Below are 27,808 nucleotides of genomic sequence, written 5' to 3'. Positions count from 1 at the left end.
CTGCTATATTGTCACCCTGCTTATTTAACTTATATGCAGAGTACATCATGAGAAATGCTGGGCTGGATGAAGCACAAGCTGGAATCAAGATTGCTGGGAGAAACATCAATAACCTCAGACATGCAGATGACACCACCCTTATGGCAGAAAGCATAAAAGAACTAAAGAGTCTCTTGATGAAAGTGAAAGAGGAGAGTGAAAAAGATGGCTTAAAACTCAACATTCAGAAAACTAAGATCATGACATCTGGTCCTATCACTTCATGGGAAATAGATGGGGAAACAATGGAAACAGTGACAGACTTTATTTTTTTGGGCTCCAAAATCACTGCAGATAGTGACAGCAGCCATGAAATTAAAAGACACTTGCTCCTTGGAAGAAAAGTTATGACCAACCTAGACAGCATATTAAAAATCAGAGACATTACTTTGCTGACAAAGGTCCGTCTAGTCAAGGCTATAGTTTTTCCAGTAGTCATGTATGGATGTGAGAGTTAGACTATAAAGAAAGCTGAGAGCCAAAGAATTGATGCTTTTGAACTGTGGTGTTGGAGAAGACTCTTGACAGTCCCTTGGACTGCAAGGAGATCCAGTCAGTCTATCCTACAAGAAATCAGTCCTGAATATTCATTGGAAGGACTGATGCTGAAGCTGAAACTCCAATACTTTGGCCACCTGATGCGAAGAACTGATTCACTGGAAAAGACCCTGATGGTGGGAAACATTGAAGGTGGGAAGAGAAGAGGACAACAAAAGATGAGATGGTTGGATGGCATCACTGACTCTATGGACATGAGTCTGAGTAAGCTCCAGGAATTGGTGATGGACAGGGAAGCCTGGCGTGCTGCAGTCCAATGGGGTCACATAGATTTGGACACGACTCAGTGACCAACTGAACTACTTAAGTATTATCACCTTGGGTCTAATACTGGATTAAAGACTTGGTCTTTATGTTTCCAGCCAAAACCTGCTTTAGAGAGTTAGTCTTTTTTTTCTTTTGCCATGATGGGATCTTAGCTCCCCAACCAGGGATGGAACCTGAGACCCCTGCAGTGGAAATGAGAAGTCCTAACCACTGGACTGCCAGAGATTTCCCAAGAGTCAGTCTTGACAGAATTCAAAGCATAGAAGACAGCAACAAGACATGAAAATAATTTCAACAAAAAGCTACCCATGCTGTAGCACAGAAAACAAACATGCTTCAACACACAACTTTACTGTGTAAAAACTATCCTCCCTGGAGAAGGAAACAGCAACCCACTCCAGTATTCTTGCCTGTAAAATCTCATGGACAGAGGAGCCTGGAGGGTTACTGTCTATGGGTTGCAAGTCGGACACAACTTAGCGACTAAACCGCCACAACTGTTGTTATTAGGGAAGAGATTTGTGTCATATATGGAATAGTCTCATAACAATCTCCTGGGACGATAACTGCATGGTTAAAAATTTTATTACCCCTCCATGTGTGTGTGTGCAGACACACAATATATCATTTATATTACAAAAATAAATATAGACTAACATAAAAAAAAAAAACCCTGACATCTTCACATGAATTGATACAGCACTATTTTCTTGGTTAGGTTTTTATCTTATTAGTAGTCTGGATCTTTCAAAATGTCTAAAAGGGATATGGTACTTCCATAACTTAAAAATACTTACTTATTTTTGGCTGCACCGCACATTTGTGGCATCTTTGTTCCCTGACAAGTGATTAAATCTGGACCATGACAGTGAAAGTGCCAGTCCTAACCCCTGGACCACCAGGTAATTTCCAAAAATATGTTTTAAAAATTATTACTGAAAATGTAATTCATTCATTCAAAAAGAATTCACCAAGAAAGAATTCACTTAGAGAAGTAAAACCACTGGTAGCTTCCATCTGGGGCCATCTTGTATAGAGTAATTTTGGGTAATTTGTTAACTGCCCTTGATGGGGTTCAAAACAGATCTACCCAAACTTTTAAGAAAAGGGTAGGCAAAAAAAAAATTACCATATAACAAGTAAAAATATTCAACAATAATGATAGCAAACACTATATGCTAAAGATCAACAGGAATATTTGTTCTTAACCAAGGACACAAATGTGTATTTAGAGTTTATACAATTTCTAGGTCTTACCTCATCTATGTTTCTAAGCCACTTGCTGATGTTTTCAAAGCTTTTACCATTGGTGATGTCATATACTAGCATGATACCCATTGCTCCTCTGTAGTAGGAGGTTGTGATGGTGTGAAATCGCTCCTGGCCTGCTGTATCCCTGAAATAAACAGCCAATAATTTGTACTGAGCATTTTGATATTACTATGTTCTAGTTGAAGGGCAAAACAGTAGACTAGTTTAGTAAAAAGAGATTAAAATCCACTATGTGACACAAAACACAAGCAAACCACCACTTATTTAACTCTTAAATGGTAAACAAGGTTATTCATAAACATATATACGTATAAATACTGACTAGTCTAAGGAAATTAAAAACCTACCAATACTGAATGAAAATCTGAAAGGGAAAACAGTATAACGTGACACATAAAATTCTTAAAGTTACTTAAAAATGAATACCAGCCAACTGTAAAATCTGTAGGAATTCCATTTATTTCGTGATCTAGTTCTATAATGTAATACAAAAGCGTGTAGCATTTTTAGAACATTAAAGGAATATACCATATTAGAGCCATATTTATCTTGAGAATCATTTACAAAAGTTGTATAGATAATCTCATTTATAAATAACAAGACAAAAATATGTAAATAGTAGTATTTTTCAATGCCTTCAAACCAAAGATTTAAGAAATTCTATTCCTGTAATTTTCCCCTCATTTTCATCACCAGTTTCTTCTTTTTATGGATTATAATTAACATATATACATGTTAAGGTCTCCCCTATCTTTTCTTAAAAAAGCAAACTTCAAACGAACAAAAAAAAAAACCTCACTTCCAATTCCACATCCCTCCAACTAACACTGCATTTGTTTCCCTTCCCAGCAAATTTTTTTTTTTTTTAAGTTTTGTTTTAATATAACTATAGCCTCACAGGATATTTCAGAAAACAGTACAAAGAGGTCCTGTATAGCCTTCATCCAGCTTTCCCAAATGGTAACATCTTACATCATAGTACAAATTGACATTGGCACAATCTATAAAACCTTAGAGTTTACTTTTTTATATGCACTTGTGTATACACATACATAAATTTTGGTCTCTGCAATTTCATGGCATATAGATTTGTGTAGTCACCACAAAGAAAGCAGGAAACTGTTCTATCACTCACTCCTCCACTTCCTACAGCCCCTATACCCTAGACAATAATTTGCTTTCTATTTTCTGTAATTTCGCCATTTCTAGAATGTCATATAAAACAATCTTTTTTTTTTTTAATCGGAAGAAAATTACAATGTTGTGTTGGTTTGAATGCAACTTTTTCAAATAGTTATTTACTTTTTCCAGCATAATGCCCTTGAGATTTATCCAAGTTGTTGCATTTAATACTAGTCTGTTTCATTTTATTACTGGGTAGTATACCATTGTATGGAAGTTTCACAATTTGTTTAATCACTTGCCCATGGAAGGACATTTGGGTTGTTCTAGTTTTGGGCTATTACAAATAAAGTTGATACGAATATTCATTTGTAAGTTCATAAGTTCTCACTTCTCTGGGATGAACATTCAGGAATATTACTTCTGAGTCAGATGATAAGGATGGGTTTAACTTTATAAGAAACTGCCAAACTTTTCTAAAGTGGCTGTGCTACTTTACATTCCCACTAGCAATGTAGGAGACCTAGCTTCTTTGCATCTTCTTCAGCATTTGGTGATCTCACTATATTTTATTTTAGTTGTTCTAATAGGGCATGCAGTGATATCATCAATTTAATTTGTATTTCCCTATCCAACCAGTCAATCCTCAAGGAAATGAGTCCTGAATATTCATCGGAAGGACTGATGCTGTAGCTGAAACTCCAATACTTTGGCCACCTGATGCAAAAAACTGACTCATTGGAAAAGACCCTGATGCTAGGAATGATTGAAGACGGGAGAAGAAGGGGATGACAGAGGATGAGATGGTTGGATGGCATCATCGACTCGATGGACATGAGACTGAGCAAGCTCTGGGAGTTGGGATGGACAGGGAAGCCTGGCGTGCTGCAGTCCATGGGGTTGCAAAAAGTTGGACATGACTGAACTGATGACTAATCGATGTTATATTTTTTCATGTAATTATTTGTCATACATATATCCTCTCCAGTAAAATGTGAGTTTGTGTTTTCTGTGTGTCTTCTAATTGGATGGTTTGCCTATTTCTTTCTTCTTTTTAAACTACTGAGTGTTGAGAGTTCTTTTTACATAAAAGTCCTTTGTCAGGTATTTGATTTAGAATTATTTTCTTCAGGTCTATAACTAGTTTTTTCATTCTTTTGACAGGGTCTTTGGTAGACCAAAATTTTTTAATTTTGTTGAAGTCCAATTTATTAATTTTTAAATCTTTACGGATGGCGGTTTATAGTGCTGTATCTACTCTTCACCTAATCTTAGTTCCCAAAGATTTTCTATGTTTTCTTCTCAAAGTCTCATAGTTTTGCATTTAAACAGATGATATAGTTTCGATTAATTTTGGTATATATTATATATAATCTCACTTAAATGAAACATGAAGAATAGGAAAGTCTACAGAGATTAGTGGTTGCCCCAACTGAAGATGGTTTGGATAGGATGGGAAGAGGCTACTAAAAGGTATGGGCTTCTTTCTAGAAGTATAAAAACGTTCTAAAATTGTGATGATGGTAAATAAACCATGGAAAATTCCTAAAAAACTAACTTTACGTTTTAAATGGGTGAATTGTAAGATATGTGAATTATATTTCAAAGTCATTAAAAACAAGTGGAAAACATGACAGTTTAAAATACAAATTAAATATACCAATGACAATTCATTATAACCACAATCAATTCCAAAACCCTTGCCCTGAAGTTTACAAAGTGTTAACAGAATTTGCACTTTTCACCAGCCCCTCAAATTTTGAGGCACTCTTTTTCCCTGATAGCTTGAGCCACGGTTTCTCATGTCCCCACATTCACAAGCTTGGTCTCACCTGACAGCTTCTGTATTGGCTGTGCTCACAAGGGGACACATACATGGCTGACACATCGTCTTTGCATTTTAACCATCACCTTATCAGAAGTCTTCTCTGTCCTCCAATTTAAATAGCTTCCAGTATCTCTCCATTCCATCTCCTTACTTTACTTCACTTCTCTGCAAAGCACTTATTATAGATTTATTTACTGCCTCCCATGACCTCTAAAAAAGTAGGTCCCATCAGAGATTTGTCTTGTTCACTGTAGAATACACAGTATTTATCAAAAAAACTGCCCCCAAAATGTAATTTAATCAAAACAAATAAATTAAATATCATTTAAGAAAATCATCAAATAGACATGCAATCAGTTCTTCTATGTTGTATCCTAGAATTAGGTTAGACTACTAAGAGACTATACACACAAGAATTTGTATTTATGCATATATACATTCTTACACCACAATTTTTTATCTCCATTACCTCAATATTATGTCAAAACTACTGAGCTAAATCTAAACCAGTGGCACCTAGAGAGGAAATTTTATGTTATAATCCTGCTTAGTTATGAAATACTAATATAAAAGATACTGAAATATTAATGGCCCCTCCAGAAAGATAATCATTATTCAGGTTCAGAGTTTTTGTTTCGATTAAAGGCATACTACTCCATCTGTTCTCTGATTTTTGTCTCTTCCATTCTCCAAAACTTCTTCCATTCTGTCTTCCTTCTTTTTTATATGCTTTCCTTGCCAAGTCTTTTAAAATTATCCTTTTCCTAGATCCTAATACCAGCCCTAACAACTGTTAAGGCAATTGACAACTTATTTCAAACTAGATAGTCCCTGTCTCACTACCTCTAGGCTAATTGTGCCCGGGGGAACAAATAGCCACAGCTGCTAATTCACAGTCAAATTATTTTTAGGTTTACATACACACATACACCCAGGTCTAAAGACTGGTTGACTCCAATCACCAAAAGCGGGTGTTTCTTATCTGAAGAGCAATTATACATTGCGCAGGTTCACATTACCTTTTTATGTCCCATATTACAGGTTTTTTAAAGCCTGTTTTCAAAAACCACTCAGTTTTCCTCTATTAAAATTTTTTTATTCTCTGCCTATGTAGTATAATTAGGTTTCTGAACTTAATGGCAATAGAATTTCCCTTACATAAAATAATAGGTGCACAGCTAAGAGACTGTTATAAAACCCTATTTTTTCCCACTGACACATAATGAAAGGAGTGATACATTCTTAGGAACGAAAATAGCATAGTTCTTTAATAGTTTAGTCCCACACATAGGGTCAAGGAAGCTGTGTACTATGGATGCTATTATGACAGTTATTTTCAGTATGGGCAACAGCACTAGAACAGCCCAGAGACAACATCAACCTGCTCGACAAAGCACAGACTTCAAATTTCATGACTTTATGCTTTTGGTAACATAACGAAGCTATTCCTTACTTTAAAAATTAAGATGATAAATTCCTCACATTGAGTTTGTTTTTTTAATTTTTTTACCTATTTACGACTGTGCTGGGTCTTTATTGCTGTGTACCAGCTTTCTCTAGTTGTGGCGAGCGGGGACTACTCTCTAATTGTGGTGCTTAAGCTTCTCAGTGCAGTGGTTTCTCTTGTTGGGGTTCCCAGGCTCTAGACCACAGGCTCAATAGTTGTGGTACATGGGCTTAGTTGCCCGAGGCATGTGAGATCTTCCCAGACCATGGATCAAACCCATGTTCCCCACACTGGCAGGCGCATTCTTTACCACTGGTCCACCAGGAAAGTCCACACTGAGTTTTATTTTAACAAGACTTGGATTTCCTCACTGATACGCAACTTCTCTACACCCAAAATACCATGAGTTGAAATTATGCTCATCTTCATCTTCCAAAAAGTGTCAAAAGTCAAACAAAGCCTGATAACTGCCCTTGCAGAGATTACATTCCAGTGGAGGAAAGGAATAAGTAATATATATGATCCCAAATTGTGACAAATGCTAACAAGGTAAACAGGGTGGAATGATCAAGAATGACGTAAAGGGGAGAGAGAAAGAAATCTAGATAGTATAATCAGGGCAGTCCTCTCTCTAGAGGTGATGCTGAAGGTTGAGTGAAAAGTGAAGTATGAACAGAAATCCATCAGTCATTCAGTGAACAAATACGTATTCAGCCAACAAATACGTATTCAGCATCTGTATCTGCTAGGCTCTGTTGTAGGGAGTGGTTCTATAGCCACAAATCAGACAGATGGTATCCCTACCTTCAAAAAGCTGACATTCTAGTAGGGGGAATAAGAATGAACACATTTTTTAAGTGTGGTAAATTTAGATACTAAAAAATACTATGACAAAGATAAACTAAGATAAGCGTGATCATGCCTAAAGCAGCAGCCACCAGCCTTTTTCGGAACCAGGGACTGGTTTCATGGAAGACAATTTTTTCATGGACTAGGGGTGAGGTGGAGTGGGATTGGTTTGGGGATGATTCTCATAAGGAACAGGGAAACTAGATCCCTCACATGTGCATTTCACAGCAGGGTCTGTGCTCCTATGAGAAACTAATGCCGTCACTGATCTGACAGGAGGCAGAGCTCAGGATTCAAGCAATGGATGAGGTTTCCCTTGCTCAACCACCCACTGATCCCTTCTTGCTGTGCAGCCTAGTTCCTAACAGGCCACAGACTGATGTCAGGGGGGTTAGGGACCCCTAGCCTAAAGGACTGGGGTGGCTTTAGCTAGTTATCAAGCAGGACCTCTCTCAGAGGATAACAATGAACTGAGACTGAATAAGAGACAGCAGCATCACAAGGATCTGATGAAAAGCATTCCAAGAAGAAGGAACCGGTGAATTACAAGGGCCTGAAGACCAGAACACGCTTCCTGCAGATAGGAAAAAATGGCCACAGTGGCTGGAGCAGAACTGGTAAGAGATGAAGTCAGAAGGGGCTGTAGCCAGAACCTGGAATTTTAAAATTTATTTCTGTTGAAATGAGAAGCCTCTGGAATGGAGTGGTACTTCAGAATGCTTAGTCTAGCTACAGTTGGGTGGGTTAAACGGGGATCTACAAGGTATGTACAAAGGCCAGAAAAAAGCTTACTGTGTTCATGGCACTGAAAGGAGATCACCTGAGGGTAGAGACTGTATACACAGGGAGCAAAAAAAGAGGCCGGAACAATGGGCGGGGGCCTACTCTGTAAACTGTGGAAAGGAACTTGGATTTGGAACTTTGGTTTTCATTTGAAATACAATGGAAAGTCAAAATGACTATAAATAGAGGAAGGAATGACAACCATGATCATATTTATATTTGAAAAAGGTTACTAAGGCTATTACTTGGGAAAAGTACTAGAAGAAGGCAAAGGCGAAGTAAGGACTTGTTAGAATATTAAAAGTCTATTGCAATGGTCCAAAAAGGTAATGGAGGACCAGGGATAGCAATGGAGACAGCAAACTGTATTTGGATTCCAGACATATTTTAGAGATAGGATCAGTAAGACTTGCTAACTTGAAAGCTGGGGTTAAGGGAATGGGAAGACTCAAAGATGACTTCCATGTATCTGACACTTCATGTAGGTAAATGGTTAATTCCTCTACAATATGATACTACTGGTTTCTGGTAACTGTGTTGATGCTAAAATGTGTTGCTGGTACAAGATATAGATGTTGACAGTGGCAAACATTTCTGACACCTCCCCTCCCTCAACAAGTAACAAAAAGGGAAAAAAAAAAAAAAGAGAGAAAAAAGGCAGACTTGAAGTAACTCACTGTAACTGTTTTCCTCACTACTCTGGAAAATGTAGTTAGCCAAAGATACTTCAGTAGAAACTTTCTAGAGATCCAGGATTTAAAAAGCCACAGCTGCTTCTCTATCAGCCAAACAAGCTAATTTTAGGCCCACACACTTGTGCAGGACAGGTGAGACCCTTATGCAAGAGTTAAACTGAAAAGATTCCTGGAAAGAAAGCAAGAAGTGAGGATCACTCAAGTAAGAAAAATAAGACACAGCTTTAGCAGCACTGTCTAAAGACAGTTTGCAAAACAGATATTCAATCATAGAACAATTTTTCATGCTGAAACAAGAACCTGAATATATTCATTCAATCTACAGAGATAAAAATCACTGTGCTTTTTTTGTAGCACAGCATTTTGAAGCAAAGCATTTAAGTTGAGAATAGCCTTCTGAATTTTTAGAACCATTATAAATTATGAGTAATGGGGTTTTTCACACTAAAAGCCTTCTTGAAATAATGTGCATATCCCAGATCTTTTAACCTAGAGCTACAAGACTTTTTTTTCTTCCCTGGAATATTAACAAACACATGAACTCAAGCAAAGAAACAAAATCAGCTGGCATAATGCTAACCTCTTATATTAAGCACAAATTTTAACCAGTCAACTCATTCCTGGTCTTTATAAGCAAATGGTAGTTCAAATTAAAAGCAGTCAGCTGTATACACAAAAATCTAAACTACAGCAAATTTTCCTTCCAAAGTGTATGGAAGGAAACAGAGGCTCTATTAAAATTTTGTAAAAAATTAAACAACTCTAAATTATAAATGTTATCACTTCTGTGCTATACTTGATTCTTACAGAAACAGTAGTAATCTTTTCTATATTAATCTTGAAAGCTATACTGGAAGACTTACTATTTCAAAAAAGCACCTTCTGAGGAAGGCTCTTTTTAAAACCAAGTATTAGTTATACATTACACTTCTAAAAGCTAGAGACTAAAATGATGAGGGGAGGGGAAAATGTTTAAAGTCACCAGTCAAGAAACAGAAGGGAAAGTCTGTGGAGGACACAGTGTAGAGGAGAAACAACACATTTAGCAGGGCAAAGGTTTTATATACTGCATGAAGGAAAACATAATACAGGTGTGTGCTTTTGTTACATACACACTCACATATACGTACATGTATACTTGAGTCACAATGTAATATGTATCTTAACTATTGTCAAAAAGTTTGAAAATTATTAGCTTAAACACTAATTGTATTTCCTGTATAGAGGGGATACAGTTAAGAAGGGAGCCAATCATTGTGGCAGAGCTTCAGAGAGGGCTTGAAAGACAAATGTTTTGTAGGGACATGGTCTGAATAAGACCTGAAGCTTAGAATAAAGGAGGATGGGAGAGACTGGTTGAAATTCAGAATACTAAATAACTGACATGTTTTCCCTTGAGATCATTTTAATTATAATTAAATTATATATGAGACATTTCATTTGCTGAGTTATTTCCTAGCTAAAGAAAAGAAAAAAAAAAAACAATGATCAAGTGGACTGGGCTTCAGAAAACTATTAAATTTAGGAAATGCTTTCTAATCTTTAAAAACATTTGTATTAAATTTGAAAGATGTTACAAAGATTGGACTTCTAATTACATGGTCACGTAATGAAGACATCCTGGTTAGACATATACCACTTCTAATTATGCCTAACTTTTGAAACTGTCTTTTGGATTCTGAGACAATGTCCTCTCCTAATTCTCCTTCTAACTCTCCAACTATGACTTTGCAATTTCCCTTGTGAGCTTGTTCCTCTACTCAAATATGTTACTACTTTCAGGGTTCTAAACTCATCATGGGAGATCCCCAAATAATAACACCTGGTTTCTTGAATTATGCACTGGAGATCGCTCCAAGCACTTTACATGGACCACTAACCCTCATAACAATTACAGTAACTACCAAAGACAGTGAACAAGTGAAGTTGCTCAGTTGTGTCCGACTCTTTGCGACCCCATGGACTATAGCCCACCAGGCTCCTCCATCCATGGAATTTTCTAGGCAAGAGTACTGGGTTGTCATTTCCTTCTCCAAGGGATCTTCCCGACTCAGGGATGGAACCTGGGTCTCCCACATTGAGGGCAGATGCTTCACCCTCTGAGCCACTAGGGAATCCCAACTACCAAAGATAACATGAGTTCAAATTTAACACAACTGCTGACTGGCAACGAAGATAGAAAAATGACAGTTACTGGAAAGAGTGACAAAATCAATTGACAAACTACTATTTAGAAGAGGCAGTACTGCAATTAAGAATGTCATTCCCAACCCTACGTTCAGAGCCTCCAAGCTCTGATATTAACATGCTGTAAGACCTTTGTTTAAATTATTTTGAAACAGTTTTTCATTAAAAAAAAAAAAAAAACCACACGCACACACAAAACTATTTTCTGAAACTATTTCAAAATGCCTCCATCTCCTTATCTATAAAATAGGAGTGATTCAAGAGAAAAGGAAGTATCTGTAGCAGCTTTATGATGAATAAAGTTGTTGTATATCTTAACAATGGAATACGACTTAGCAATAAAAAGCAATGAACTTCCTGCTACACATAAAATCATTGATAGCTTTGAAAATAATTATGCTGAGTAAAGAAGCCAGACGCCTCCTTCTCAAAAAAGACAAAGAAAAGTAACACATTATATGATTGCATTTGTATACAGTACTAGAAAATGAAACTGGTCTATAGAGACAGGAAGCAGAAAGTGGTTGCCTGGGAGCCAGGGATAGGCAGGAGGGAGAGATTACTAAGAAGTTTGAGGAAACTCGTAAGGTGATGGATATGCTGGTTATCTTGATTGTGGTGATGGTTTCACAGATTTATACATATGTCAAAGCTTACCAGACTGTATACTTTAAATATTGGTGGCTTACTGTATACTAGTTATACCTCAATAAGGCTGTTGGGGCGGGGAGGAATAATATACATCTCACAGGTCATTGTGAACACCTAATATTCACTGAAAAAAACAGATATCATAATTTTAAAGTCTATGATACATACTTGAATGCAAATTTAAAGAATTTTTTTGTACTTCAATGGGTCAAACCCTATACAAACTAATGAAAATAATGCTAAAGCCTATAAAAATTTATACACACTAAAGAAAACAAATATTTTAGCTTAAGACCCTCTAAACCAAAAAAAAAAAAATAAGATTATATTAAATTTTATATGGTGTTTCTGAGCCAAGTCCTGTGCTAAAGGCATTACATAGATTACTTCATGTAAACCTTGTAACAATCTTTTAAGATAAGTCATATTATCTCCACTTTACAAGTGAAGATATAAGGGCCTCACAGTGGTATGTAACTTACCCAAGTTCATACTATAAGTGGAAAAGGTAAAACACTCAAGTTAGCTCTCATGGACTCCAAAGTCCATGACAATTTTTTTTTTTAAAACATCACTGAAAGATTACCTTACTATTTGGCTTGGAAAGGGAAGTCTCCTAGAATTAAACAGTTGACAAGGAAGGCTTTCACTGCCTAAACTTCAGGAAACTTGGCATTCTACTACATAAAGTAAGTAAATTAGAATCACTTACCATATCTGTAGCTTGATCTTCTTTCCTTGTAACTCAACTGTTTTGATCTTAAAGTCTATTCCTACAACACAGGGGAAAAAAAAAAAGGTAAATTGTATCTATGGCTCTGAATGTGGCTATACTAAATTTAATTGGCATAAAAACACGCTTTCAAAATGTTTGGTTCTGGAAATTTACTATGTATGCAATTTTGAGCAAAGTGCTCAATTTAAAATCTACGTAAGATCCAAGATAGAAAAGAAAGAATTATATAGCTTTTTCACAATGAGGAAATTGAAAGAAAATTTTAATATCTAATATTTTAATGCAAAAGAATAAAAGGATGTTTCCTTATTAGCAGAAAAACATTGCCTTCACTAACTTGCAGAAAAGAGTACTACCAGGGATAAACAGGGTCATTTCATAATGATTAACATATCAATGAATTAGAAGGCATAGAAATATTCTATGTTTATGCATCTAGTAACACAGAGTTTCAAAGCACATGATGCAAAAGTATTATAGATCCCCAAGGACCTGTCTCGCTCTTTTTACCAACTAAATCTTCACTCGGCCCTTTCAATTTGTTTCCTACACCCAATCAAAAGGGAAAAAACGCCATTTGTCTGACATTTATAAAGCTCAAACTATGTCTACAGCCTGTATTTTTGTTTCTCTGGGAATTACTGAAAAAACCATCCTAAAATGACCTGGCTGTCAAGACCAACTCTGAACAGGACTGAACAATCCAAGTAACCCAATGAAATATAAACAAACAAAAAAAGAAACCTGGAGGAAACAGGGGCAACGCAGAGGAAAAGATATAGTTCCTTTTATCTTCTCAGAACAAGATGGAAGGAAAGAAGTGGGGAGGAAGGTACAGAAATCTGAACTAGAAAACTCCTGGAAATTAAAAAGGCAGAAAAATAACATATTCAACAGAAAGACTGTAAGGGAAAAATGAGATCTCCCAGAAAATACAACAAAACGACAAAGAATGGAATATATGTGAGACATGACAAGGCAGACAATCAAACCAGGAGGCTGACATCTAACTCAAGAAGTTCAAGAAAGGAATTCCCTGGTAGCTCAATGGTAAGAATCCGCCTGCCAACACAGGAGACACGGGTTCGATGGCTGATCCTGGAAGATCCCACATGCCTCGGAGCAACTAAGCCGGTGCAGGGTAACTATTGAGTCTGTGCTCTAGAGCTCAAGAGCCACAACTACTGAAGCCCAAACCCCCCAGAGCCCATGCTCTGCAACAAGAGAAGCCACGACACAGAGAAGCCTGCGCACAACTAGAGAGCAGCCCTCGCTCACCAAAACCAGAGAAAAGCAACCAAGACCCTACACAATGACAGAATCAAAGAAACAGAACCAAAGGACTCTGAGACTGAAAGACCCACCAAGCGCCGAGCATAATGAATAAAATAATATCTACACCAAGTTATACCATCATGAAATTTCAGGGCTAAAGATAAATTTCAGGAATAATATATACAAAAGCTTGTAGAGAAACAAACTAGGCCATATTAAATAATCAAAAACAACAACTCTGAACAACTCAACAACACTAGAATCCAGAATACAAAAAGGTAAATAAAAAGTATTTTCAATCTATATCCAGCCAAAATCAAATGAGAGTAAAACAAAGGTATCTCCAGACATGAAAGATCTCAAAATGTTTAGCTCCCATGTATTTTCTAAAAACAATTACAAGGAGAGGTTGCTTTACCAAGAATAGGAAGAAAAGAAATCCAGCAAAGAGAGTGATGGAGGGAATTCCCTGACAGTCCGATGGTTAAGACTCAGTGCTTTCACTACCGTGGCCCAGGTTCAATCCCTGGTCTGAGAACTAAGTTCCTGAAAGCTGCATAGCATGGCCAGAGGGGAAAAAAAGACTGATGTAAATAAAGAGCAGTTCAAACTGGCCAAGAGAAGCCACCAGTTCAGAGGAGAATGATGACAGAAAACAACAAGACAAAATGCAGAGATGGGTCCAAGAGATATGCCTCCTAAGATGGAAGGGAATGAAATGGTATGACTGAAATGTAAATGAAAAGAAGAATTCAGAGTTGCAGAGTTTGGGATAAAGTATTAATAGTCCCTTGATATCTAAGCAAATGTAATAATGAAGGGACAGCAAGCTGCAGTGAAAACAGAAAACTGTCCAAGAAAGGAAATGCAAGTATAGTACACTACTTGGCTTAGCAGTTAACATGTGTTCAACTATTTGAGAAGATAAAGGGAGAGGTGCCAAAAATGTTTCGTATTATTAGAGAATTTACTTCTCACATTCCATAACAACAAGAGAAAATTTCTCAAATTAGCTTTTTTTTTTTTAAAGTGGAACATGGGGTTGAATATCAAAAGACAAGACCAAAAAATGTTTGGGAAAGGTTAACACACAAGTGAGCATGGGGCAAGGATTTATTGCTGCTGCTGTTGTCACCGGTCTTGAAGCACTATGTAACTTCTAAAACTCTGCAAGTATTTATTACATTAATAGAAATAAAAATTAGGTTAACAGAGGAGGAAGTATGTTTACAAATGTTCTCTCTACTGTGCAAGCACTCCAACTTGACCACTGAATTTCTAGCATGGCCCCAAGCCACCCCTACTGTCTTATTCCCTCCAGTCTTCTAACAATCACTCTCATTCACAACTTTTACAACTGTGCACTTTTCTAATACCTTTGTCACACATTTTCCACACCCCCAAACATAGGCTGGAAAAAACTACAGTTCAGTTCAGCTGCTCAGTTGTGTCCGACTCTCTGCAACCCCATGAATCACAGCACACCAGGCCTCCCTGTCCATCACCAACTCCCGGAGTTCACTCAAACTCATGTCCACAGAGTCGGTGATGCCATCCAGCCATCTCATTCTCTGTCGTCCCCTTCTCCTCCAGCCCCCAACTTTTCCTAGCATCAGAGTCTTTTCCAGTGAGTCAACTCGTTGCATGAGGTGGCCAAAGTATTGCAGTTTCAGCTTTTTGAAGACAAAACAGAAAAGTTTTTGATACAATTTGATCAGAGCAGAATTGATAGCTCAGTGCCAAGGGAAGCTAGGAAAACCTATCATCCTTTAAGATTTTGCCAGGAGGAATCAGATTCTCCTGCAACACTATCATTTCTTAAATTACCACAGACTAGAACAGAATCATAGGGTTTGATTCAACCAGAGATTTATCTCCAGGTTTTGCTTACGTAAAAACATACTAGAGGAAATCCTCGCTTTTTACAGATTCCTGGGATCCAGTTCAAATGGGTATTTCAATTTACCACAGTCTAGCTCATTTATCAATTTTCAGTTGCTCAGGAAAGTGAGAAACAGTATCAGCCAAAACATTTGCTTTGATGATGTTACAGAAGTACCATCCAATGGCAAGAAAAGTAACTGCAACTTCTAGTCACTATAAAGAGTAGTTCTCCAAAGCTTGGCTTCTGATGACACGTCAATAATAAACTCCAGACAACAAAAGATAACAACTTATAGCTAAACAATCAGTATCTGTGGTTTTTACAAGTGAAAATCAAGAGTTTTCACCACACCAGGAGAGGAAATAAGAACTGTACACCTATAACCCTTTGAATAGCTTAGTCTGATATATTTATGAGACCTAGTCATAACAGCACGAATTTTGAAAAGTCTATTTTCCAATATGCACATTAGCTTCTTTATCAGGATGCAAATATGAAAATGCAGAATGCAGAAAAGTTCCCTCTAAGATCTTTTCATTTAATAGTAATAGCTTAGTAAACACTTTGAAAATTTACAACACACTAGGTACTGTTTTAAGCCCTTTGCATGGATATCTCATTAAATCATCAGAATAATTCTAGTCTATACTATTACTTCCATTCTACCAATGGAGAATAAAATCAAAACCAACAGTAGCAGCAAAAGAAAAATCAATTAACACTAATATTTACTGGATAATTATTAAGTATTCTAAGCATTTCACATGTAATATTTCATTTAATATTAACAAAAATCCTGATAAAGCACTAACATGCCTATTTTTTTTAAATTTCCTTTTGGCCATGTGACACAGCTTTCAGGATCTTAAGTTCCCCAACCAGGGATCGCACTTGGCTCCTGGCAGTAAAAGTCCTAACCACTAGACTACCAAGGAATGTTCTTAACATACCTATTTTACAAAGAAGAAAACTTAACAGTAATTTACTAAAGGTCACAGAATTAACAGATGGTAAAAACCAGGACTCAATTCCATGTCTGTTTGACTGTAGGCCATACACACTCTTAACCATTTTTCTATCGAGGTAAAATTCATGTAACATAAAATTTACCATTTTAAAGTGAATGATCCAGTATATTCACAATAATGTGCGACCAGAACCTCTATCCAGTTCTAAAACACTTTTATCATCTCAGAAAGAAACTCCATACCCATGAGGCAGTGGCTTTCCATTACCCCCCCCACTCCCCTGGAAACCACCAGTCTGCATTCTGTCTCTATAGATTTATCTATTTTGGGTATTTCATATAAAAGAAAGCATGTAACATGTGACCTTGTGTGTCTGGCCTCTTTCAGTTAGCATATTCCAAGGTCCATCCACTTGTCACACAAATCAGTGCCCCATTACTTTTTATGCCTGAATAATATTCTACCACATCCATATAGATCATGAATTGCTTATCCACTCATCTGGTGATGGACATTTGACCATGTCCTCCTTTTGGGCCTTGGTAAAGAATACCCAAGAATATGCATGTACATGTGTATATACCAGTACCTGTTTTGAATTCTTTGGGTTATACACAAGGAGTGGAATTTCTGGGTCATGTGGTAATTTTAGGTTTAACTTTCTGAGGAACCACTGTTTTTCCACGGCAGCTGAACCATTTTACATTTCCACCAGCAACGTATGAGCATTCAATTTTTCTACATCCTAAAACCCAACATTCAGAAAACTAAGATCATGGCATCTGGTCTCATCACTTCGTGGCAAACAGATGGTAGAAAAATGGAATCAGTGGCAATTTTATTTTCTTGGGCTTCAAAATCACTGCAGATGGTGACTGCAGCCATGAAATTAAAAGACGCTTGCTCCTTGGAGGAACAGTTATGACAAACCTAGACAGCATTTTAAAAAGCAGAGACATCACTTTGCTGACAAATGTCCATACAGTCAAAGCCATGGTTTTTAAAGTAATCATGTATGGATGTGAGAGCTGAATTATAAAGGCTGAGCACTGAAAAACTGATGTTTTTGAACTATGTGCTAGAGAAGATCCTTCAGAGTTTCTTGGACAGCAAGGAGATCAAAACCAGTCAATCCTAAAGAAAATCAACCCTGAATATTCACTGGAAGGATCAATGCTGAAGCTGAAGATCCAATCCTTTGGTCACTTCATGTGAAGAGCCAACTCACTAGAAAAGACTTTGATGCTGGGAAAGACTGAGGCAGGAGAAGGGGGCAACAGAGAAAGAGATGGTTGGATGGCATCACTGACTCAAGAGACATGAATCTGAGAAAACTCGGGGAAACAGTGAAGGACAGGGAAGCCTGGTGTGCTTCATGCAGTTTATGGGGTTGCAGAGTTGGACACAACTTAGTGAATGAACAACAATTTTTTTAAATGGTTACGCTAGCAATTTATAATACACATTTTTAACTTAGGACAGTCTACCTTCAAACAGTATTATACCACTTCTAGTATTAATACAGAAGTACACTTCCCCTTTCTCCTATTGTTGTTTAGTTGCTAAGTCATGTTCGACTCTTTTGCAACCCCATGAATTACAGCTCACTACAGCTCCGCTGTCCATGGGATTTCCCAGGCAATAATACTGGAGTGGGTTGCCATTTTTCTCCATATCTTCCTGACCCAGGGATTGAACACACATCTCCTGCATTGCAGGCAGATTCTTTACCAGTGAACCACCAGGGAAGCCCCTTTCTCCTATGACTGGGCTGTTTAAAAAATGTTTCTCTTCTATGTGTTACACATCCACATTTCCCTAAATATGAATCCGACAAAACATAAAAAATATTTGCTTTAAATAGCCAACCATCTTTGAAAGAAATTAAAATTTAAGAAAAAGGTACTGTATATTTCCCACATATTTATCATTTCTTAATCTCATTCCTTGGTGTAGATGAATGATTTTCTTCAGCCTGAAAAACTTCCTTTAACATTTTTAATAGTTCAAGATTGCTGAGAAGAAATTCTCTCAGCTTTTGCCTGGAAAGTGTCTTTATTTTGGCTTCATTTTTTAAAGATTATTTTTGTTAGGACTGAATTCTAACTTGATAGCTTCTTCCTTTCAGGATTTTAAATATGTAATTCTACTGTCTTCTGGCTTACTCTGTTTCTACAACTCTTTCCCTCGATTTTGGGAAAACTGTAGATTTAAGAAACATTTAGAAATTATTTTACAAAAAAGTCACAAGAAGAGCTCAGAGTTTACCTTTACGTTTCATGCAGATTCTTCTAATGTTGACACTTAACATAACCATAGTATATGCATCAAAAATAAGAAAGTAACACTGGCACAAAGCAATGAATAGAACTACAGTTCTAATCCTCCAGTCTTTTTTTTTTAGCTGATGTTACTGTATCCCAGCATCCGATCCAGGTCCCCACTCTAAATTCAACTGCCATGTATCCCGAGCCTCCTCCAGTCTGTGACAGTTACTCAATCTTTTCTTGTCTTTCATGACCTTGACACTTTTGCAGAATACTGGTCAGATTTTAGTAGCAGTCTCCCTCAATTTGTCTGCTGTCTCCTCATAACTGAGCAAGGCTTTACATTGTTTTTGATAAGAATACCACAAAAACAGGACAGATGGAATGTTCTGTCTTTCTTGGTTCATTATGTCAAGAGATATATGTTATGGGTATCTTCTTTCTGTGACATGAACCTTCATAACTTGGTGGGGGTGGCATCCACAAAGCCTCTCACTCTCAATTTACTGTTTTTCCCTCTGTAATCAATAATTTCTTAGAGAAACTGTAATCAACAGTATCTCTGAGACTACACAAATGTTTCTCATCATACCTTCACCCACTGATTTTACCTTTTATCACTGGACTGCTTGTGACAATTATTACTGCAGTATTCAACTACCAGTGATTTTGTTTCAGTGTTTTATACTTACTAACTGGGATTCTTCACTTACAATTTGTCCCTTCTACCTACCTACCATTTGTTTGTACACATACCAATATGGACTAATGCATGTTTTATTCTATTGATAATAATGCAATACTAAAATTATTTCATTCCAACTTTGGATATTAGAAGCTCTCTCTGTTTGATTCTTACATCCTTTTGATGTTTCCCATCCTTTTTGGAGCACATCTTTGTTTTCTGGCAGCTCTAGGATCATCTTGGATTTCCTATAATCCAGTTCCGGAATCAGTCAGTTCTTTTATGACCCCTGGTTCCTTTTGTTGAAAAACTGAATGAAGAGGCCAAGATCTGGGCACTAGGTATGCTCACTGTTACTGGCACATCACTGCTTCTTCTAGGCATTTCCACAGGACAGAGAAAACATATTCATGTATGCTAATCCATGCATACACATACATCTACATTTCCACAACCATCATAACGCATCTACATTAAAACCATCAGTTTATACTGATATTTCTGATTCCAATTCAACATCAGAGTTCCTTCTAGTCTTCTTCCTTCCTTACCTGTAACCTCTTTAACAATTAGAAACCTGGCTCTCATTATCTAAAATATATTTACTGATATGTTCAATCTTAGTATATGGTTTCTGACTTGCTAGAAACCGGATATACTAAAATACACATTTACAGTCCTTTTTATCTTTAGTCTTACAATATCAAATCAGAATAGCTACTTTGATTATCTTTTTCTTCCTCCTGTGTGGTTATGTTGCTCATTTGCTGGCTTACATTGTTTAATGACAAATCAATATTTGCTCTAATCTTTGTTCCTTTGCAAGTATAATACAGTCTTTTCCCCGCCTCTGGCTTCTCTTGAGGTTTTTCTTTGTAACTGGTTTTTAGCCACTGATGTGTCTCAGTGTGCCTTTATACTTATCCTGAAGAGATGGGAATACCAGACCACCTGACCTTCCTCTTGAGAAACCTGTATGCAGGTCAGGAAGCAACAGTCAGAACTGTACATGGAACAACAGACTGGTTCCAAATAGGAAAAGGAGTACATCAAGGCTGTATATTGTCACCCTGCTTATTTAACTTATATGCAGAGTACATCATGGGAACGCTGGGCTGGAAGAAGCACAAGCTGGAATCAAAATTGCTGGGAGAATATCAATAACCTCAGATATGCAGATGACACCACACTTATGGCAGAAAGTGCAGAGAAACTAAAGAGCCTCTTGATGAAAGTGAAAGAGGAGAGTGAAAAGGTTGGCTTGAAGCTCAACATTCAGAAAACAAAGATCATGGCATCTGGTCCCATCACTTCATGGCAAATAGATGGGAAAACAGTGGAAACAGTGTCAGACTTTATTTTTTTGGGCTCCAAAATCACTGCGGATGCTCATTGCAGCCATGAAATTAAAAGACGCTTACTCCTTGGAAGGAAAGTTATGACCAACCTTGATAGTATATTAAAAAGCAGAGACATTACTTTCCCAACCAAGGTCCGTCTAGTCAAGGCTATAGTTTTTCCCGTGGTCATGTATGGATGTGAGAGTTGGACTGTGAAGAAAGCTGATCGCCGAAGAATTGATGCTTTTGAACTGTGGTGTTGGAGAAGACTCTTGAGAGTCCCTTGGACTGCAAGGAGATCCAACCAGTCCATTCTAAAGGAGATCAATCCTGGGTGTTCATTGGAAGGACTGATGCTAAAGCTGAAACTGCAATACTTTGGCCACCTCATGAAACGAGTTGACTCACTGGAAAAGACTCTGATGCTGGGAAAGGTTGGGGGCGGGAGGATAAGGGGACGACAGAGAATGAGATGGCTGGATGGCATCACCGACTCTGTGGACATGAGTTTGAGTGAACTCCGGGACTTGGTGATGGACAGGGAGGCCTAGCATAATGTGATTCATGGGGTCGCGGAGAGTCGGACACGACTGAGCGACTGAACTGAACTGAATCTAATTTTATAAGATCTTTGGGATTAAAGTTTTCATTGGTATTTGGACAGTTTCTAGCTACTATTTCTTCAAATACTTTTTCTGAAGCCACAGCATCCCTACCTCCCATCCCGGACTCCAAATGCACATATATGAGACCACCTGATGATAATGTCCCACACGTCACTGAGGCTCTTTTTTCCCCAAGACGTTTCCCCCGTGCTTCATTTTGGACAGTTCCTATTACCTTACGCTGATTTTTTTCTTCTGCAGTGTCTTTTCTTCTTTTAATCTGCTGTTAATCCCATCAGCTGAATTTTTCTCTTCCGATACTATGTTTTTCTGTTCTAGGAGTTTTTTATTTCTGACATTTCTCTGATGTTCATGGTCCTTTCAATTCCTTATCTCCATCTTATAAATTCATCATCTCTGTCACTTCTGGGTCTGTTTCCATCAACTGATTTTTCTCCTAGTTAAGGGTTACATTCTCCTATTTCTTCATAGGTCTAGTAATTCTGGATGAGATGCTGAACGTTTTGTATTTATTAATACATGGATTCCTTAAATGTTGAGATTTGTTCAGGCAAACAGCTAAATTAGTTGAGAATCAGTTGAATCCTTGTGAGGCCTATTTTTCAGCACAGTTTTAAGGTGGAGCTTGAGTAGCCTCTTCTCAAGTTACTTTGACCCTATCCTTAAAGAGTGCCATTTCTGGGGATTCTCTCAAATGGTTCTGATATTCAACAAAGTCTCTCCATTCTGGCTGGTCAAAACTAGAAATGTCTCCTAACCAAACGTGAAGTCCCAATATTCTACTAAGTCTCTGGTAATTGTCCTTCCTCTAATAGTTGTTCTTTTGCCCAGCCTACAGAGTTCCAGCCAAAGAGTCAAAGGAACTCTTCTGAATTATCTCTGCATCTCAGTGTCCTGTAACTCAATCTTCTATGGTAATCACCCCTGCAAATGCCAACCTCCCTAGTCACTGTATTCTCTGACTTCTATCTTCTCCTCTCAACAAAACTGCCTCACCCTTCTTAGATTCTAACTGGAATCTAGTTTCAGAAAGAAAGCCTGAGAGATTGCAAGAGTGAATGTTATTTTTCTTCTCTCAGGGAATGCAGTCCTGCCTAGACTGTTACAAAACATCCAAAAACAGTTGTTTTATGTGTTTTGTTCAGTTTCCTATTTATTTATGGCCAGAGGGCTAATCTAGTACCCATAAATTACTGTAATGTCCCAAAGTAAAAGTTCTCAACAGCTGTATTGTCTTCTAAAGATTATGCAATCCTTGATATTTTTTGGGGTATGTTCCAAACCACTTGAGAACCTAATGAAAATCACAGCTCCTTTTCTTGTGACTTCACACCAACGTGCACGCATACGAAATGTGAAGTGGAATCTCAGGGAATCTAAAGCCTCTGCCCCAGTACCCACCCCGCCCCACCCCCCGACTGTTTCAGAGGTTGTAATTTATAGTACAGGTGTACTACGCTATCACTCTTTCCAGGTTTTAGGGCTGATTTTTATTTACTGAAAACTTGCTAAGGCTGAAATCAAAGTATTTGAGCTAAGGAAGTTTGTTATTTTAAAATCAAAGAAGACACACAAAAAAGGGAGTTTATTACAAAGTTCAAAAACAATCGAGGTATTATTCCTTCTCTACCCATGATACATAATATTTCTCACATATCTTCATTATGAATACATTGGCATTCTGATACTACAGACTGAAGAAACAAAGCTAATCTGGATTGTGCACCTGATTTCCTAATTACCTTTCTTTCATTATATAATTATTAAAAAGAAAATTGTTCTTTACTATCCTAGATCTAGCCAACAGCAAGACTGATGCAGAATTATAAACATTTACATATTTCACATGCATATTTATTCACCACTCTTCTCTGTTATTAAAAGCTGGCATTCTTCTAGGATATGAGACCTTAGAGTACAAGCCAGCTGTCAGGTCACATGCATGTGAACAAGTCCTGTGTACTCACATTAAATACCTGCTGATTTAAGTAATGGAAGGAAACTGAAAGGGTAGAGACACTACTCAAAATTTTGGAGGCACTTTCCAGAACACGGTAGTCTCCAAATTTATCTTCATAAATTCTTATTTCGCCACAGCATCAAAAGCTGTTCCTCAACTAACCATCATGATCCCTACAAAACTACTACAATCATATTCTGATGATCCATTAAGTTATACACTACACATCAGGAAGCAAATATAAAAGTGTAAGGCTGACAATGAATTTGCCTTAGGAATAAAGAAATGCAGTATGGACCAAAGTGATGAAGGATTCAGACAAATGTGTTATCTGACTGCCACATATTAGCTGTGTTGCACTGGCTGAAACTTTAACCTCTCTAGACCTGTTTCCGCCATCCACAACAGTTATTAAAACTTCCATTGCCAATGTTATGAGGATTACGAAGGGTTAAATGTGTAAAAAGTCTAGGATGGCACATAAAAAGCCTTCAATGAAGCTTTTCTATTGGTTCTAAACATTACTTGCAAAGTCAGACAGGACTGAGCAACTAAGCACAGCTACCCAGTTTCGGCCTTCTCCGCCACTAGTCAAACTATCCTTTTTGGTCTGCCCTTATCTTATTCTCCTTGATCCAGACCAAACTGTACAGGCAGCAGCAACTCAAGTCAGCAATTTTGTTCTCAACTTTTCCAGAGTTTGTTCACTAATCTTCTATTCCTTCGCTGCATTCTACCTTCTTTCCCCTTTCATGGATATTTACAACTTTTCATGCATTAAAAGTGTTTACAGGGCTTCCCTGATGGTCCAGTGACTAAGACTCTGAGCTCCCAATGCAGGGAGCCCAGGGTTAGATCCTTGGCCAGGGAACTAGATCCCATATGGTGCAACTTCAAGATTCTGCAAGTCACAACAAAGACCGAATGGAGCCAAACATATACATACATTTTTTAAAAAGTGTTTCTGTATCATTAAAATGAGTTCATATACTATTTTTCAAGGCCATCAAATCTTTAGAATCTAGGACTTGTTTATTAATTGTTTCAGACTTATTAATGCATAATGCTTATTACTCTCTACACAGTACCATGACAACTTGTTATTTGGTCAAAATAACGCTCTGCAATGGCACTTGTTTATTCTGTATTAAAGAAAACCCAGACACTTTAAACTCCTGCTTGTTTACTTGACTTCCCCAAATCTTTATGTTCTCCCCTCTAGCTTTCAGATGAGGTGTTTTTTTTAACGTTTTCTTTTTTGGTCTTAAAATTCAAACCAAAAAAACCTTTCAAGCAACCTCTTCTCTGGCGTTTTTATCAGAGCGCCAAAACACCTGCTTAAACAAATTAAATCGGTGCTGATCCACTCAGGACACCGCCAGCCAAAGCACAAAACCATTTCATTCCAACAGTGAAGCAGGAGGAGGTGGGTGGGAAGGATCTCCAAATGGTATCAGGCAACAAATGACTTAAGGGAGAAGATGAGGACTCTTTTCCCTACCAGAAAATAAAGGACAATTCTACTTTTGGCACTTAACAATTTAATTGGAGACACAGCTTGTTAAGAATGTTTGATGGGGGAGGGGGGAGAGATGTACTAGTAAAATTTAAGCATAATGTTCTCTAATTCCTTAGCAATATTCTACTTTTAATTATCTCATCTTGGCATTTTTTTCTTCTACTCTCCAGGAAGCCTGTACTCTCACACTGCAGAATGTAGCTGCTTCAAAATTTAGAACCAGAACTGTCTCTTCAAGACCTTCAAGTTAGTCTCAGTTTCCACTCCCAATAAATGTGGGAGAAGAACCTCTGCCTTTTGCCCCAACTTATTATTCCTCCCAGGGGTCCTTGGCTTTTGCTACTAATTTTGTTTTATCTAACATTTATATCTCAACATCCGCGCTCCTAACTATGAATGCCATCGCTTCCATTTTTTCAGTTCAGTTCAGTTCAGTCACTCAGTCGTGTCCGACTCTCCGCGACCCCATGAATCACAGCACGCCAGGCCTCCCTGTCCATCACCAACTCCTGGAGTTCACTCAAACTCATGTCCATCGAGTCGATGATGCCATCCAGCCATCTCATTCTCTGTCGTCCCCGTCTCCTCCCACCCCCAATCCCTCCCAGCATCAGACTCTTTTCCATTTTTTACTTTGATAAATAAAATCCGTAACTTACAGAATGCCTGTGCAAGAAACTGAGCTTCCCTGAGAACTCAGTTGGTAAAGAATTTACCTGCAATGCAGGAGACCCTGGTTCAATTCCTGGGTCAGGAAGATCCACTGGAGAAGGGATAGGCTACCCACTCCAGTATTCTTGGGCTTCCCTTGTGGTTTAGCTGCTAAAGAATCTGCCTGTAATGCAGGAGACCTGGGTTCGATCCCTGGGTTGGGAAGATCCCCTGGAGAAGGGAAAGGCTGCCCATTCCAGTAATCTTGCCTGGAGAATTCCATAGACTGTATAGTCCATGGGATCGCAAAGAGTCCAACATGATTGGAAATTAGTGCAAGAAATTAGAGTAATGGTCCTCCCTTCTCTATAGTGCCAATCATACATTGTAAAGGTGGAAAGACTGAGTCCTCAGGATCCAATCAATATAAACACTACCACTCTACCACAGCCTTTCAATTTACCATTCCTTTTTTCTTGGCTGTGCTGAGTCTGTGTTGCTGCATGGGCTTTTCTTAGTTGTGGTAAGCAGGGGCTACTCTCTGTTGCAGTGCTTGGACTTCTCATTTAAGTAGCTTCTCTTGTTGCAGAGCATGGACTCTAGGGCACATGGGATTCAGTAGCTGTGACGCACCAGCTTAGTTCCTCTGCAGCATGTAAGATCTTCCTGGATGACAGATTGAACCCGTGTCTCCAGCACTAGCAGGTAGATTCTTTACCACTGAGCCACCAGCAAAGTCCTTACTGTCCCCTTTTAAAAGCCCCAAAGTAGTATGCATGTTTTTTTGCCTTTAATTCACTTTCCTTCAAATCTCGTGAAGAAATGTTGCTTTGCTCTCTCACAGAGGCATTACTTCTGCGACACTGCTATTTCTCTATATGTAGGACTCCACAAACCATCTCTCAAACAATGCTAACATAAGAACCAAAAAGACAACCCACATAAACCCCTTAGTACATAAACCCCTTAGAACAGTTTCAAGCATGTTAGCTAGCCTAAGTGTTAGACTGTAGTACTTTTATTACAGACAAGAAATGAAGGTCAAGAGACTAAGTCATTTGCCTATTTTAAAAAATTGTTAACCAAACTATTTTTCTGTCTCCAGTATAAAGTTCTGTCTACTACTATACTGGGCTTTCCCGGTGGCTCTGACAGTAAAAAATCCGCCTGCAATGCTGGAGACCTGGGTTCGATCCCTGGGTTGGGAAGATCCCCTGGAAGAGGGCATGGCAACCCACTCCAGTATTCTTGCCTAGAGAATCCCCATGGACAGAGGAGCCTGGCAGGCTATAGTCCACGGGGTCAAAAAAGAGTCAGACACGACTGAGCAACTAGGCACAGCACAGCACTACTATACTACCGAAAGATTACTACAGAGCAGAACAAAGGAAGTATTTCAGTTTATAGTCTCTGGAATTAGTTTAAAAATCCAAGGATTCATTCAGTCACTCAACTCAATCTCTCCATTCCATAACTTTTATCAATTGCTCTTTCTTCTTCTCTTTGTGCTACAAAATGATGATGACAGGCACAAATCTAAGTTCAAGCCCACTTCTAACTCTAACTGGTTTATATCAACCTCCAATTAATTGGTTACCTTGGTTATCTTTCACTGCAAGCATAGAACAAGTAAGGAATTGTTTTTCTATTTAGAGGGCTCCAAGACTGCTAAAAACAAACCATTCTACTTCTGAACTGTTAAAATTAACTATTTCTAAATCAAATAGAGTGTAACAATTATAATAACAATATCCATTCCATTCCCTCGCTCAGTCGTGTCCGACTCTTTGCAACCCCGTGGACTGTAGCCTACCAGGCTTCTCTGTCCATGGGATTCTCCAGGCAAGAATACTGGAGTGGGTTACCGTTTCCTTCTCCAGGGGATCTTCCCGACCCAGGGATCAAACCCGGGTCTCCCGCATTGGAGGCAGATGCTTTAACCTCTGAGCCACCAGGGAAGCCCTTAGAAAGCATTAATTCCAAATTGCTTGAAAGAAGCACCCTCTTATTTGCTCTTTGCACATCCTAAAACATCCCACATACTGCACTGTGATAAATGCTTCTGCTCAGTGATTCCATGCACTCCCACAAGTCTTGATTTCAAGTCACAAGGTTGTAAAAAGCTAGATATAACATGAAAATACTAATAAATAGACAACTTACTATCATCTACCTCTCAGCCATCACATAGACATCCT

General features: G+C 38.0%; 1 protein-coding gene across 1 annotated transcript in view; it reads right to left on the bottom strand.

The window, feature by feature from the left end:
* The window catches only part of RAB10 (RAB10, member RAS oncogene family), a 65,086-nt gene that overhangs the window by 6,816 nt on the left and 30,462 nt on the right, over nucleotides 1-27,808 (bottom strand). Inside the window, exons 2-3 of the mRNA XM_055399355.2 lie at nucleotides 12,411-12,471; nucleotides 2,122-2,260 (exon numbers count right to left, since the gene is read on the bottom strand). Of these exons, the coding sequence (XP_055255330.1) occupies nucleotides 2,122-2,260; nucleotides 12,411-12,471 (200 nt within the window). The remainder of the gene's footprint in view (nucleotides 1-2,121; nucleotides 2,261-12,410; nucleotides 12,472-27,808) is intronic.

This window comes from Moschus berezovskii, chromosome 11 (genome assembly GCF_049115385.1).
Source record: "Moschus berezovskii isolate FMDL1 chromosome 11, NW_MosBer_1.0, whole genome shotgun sequence".
Lineage (NCBI taxonomy): Eukaryota > Metazoa > Chordata > Mammalia > Artiodactyla > Moschidae > Moschus > Moschus berezovskii.
This window is presented reverse-complemented; position numbering and strand designations above follow the sequence as displayed.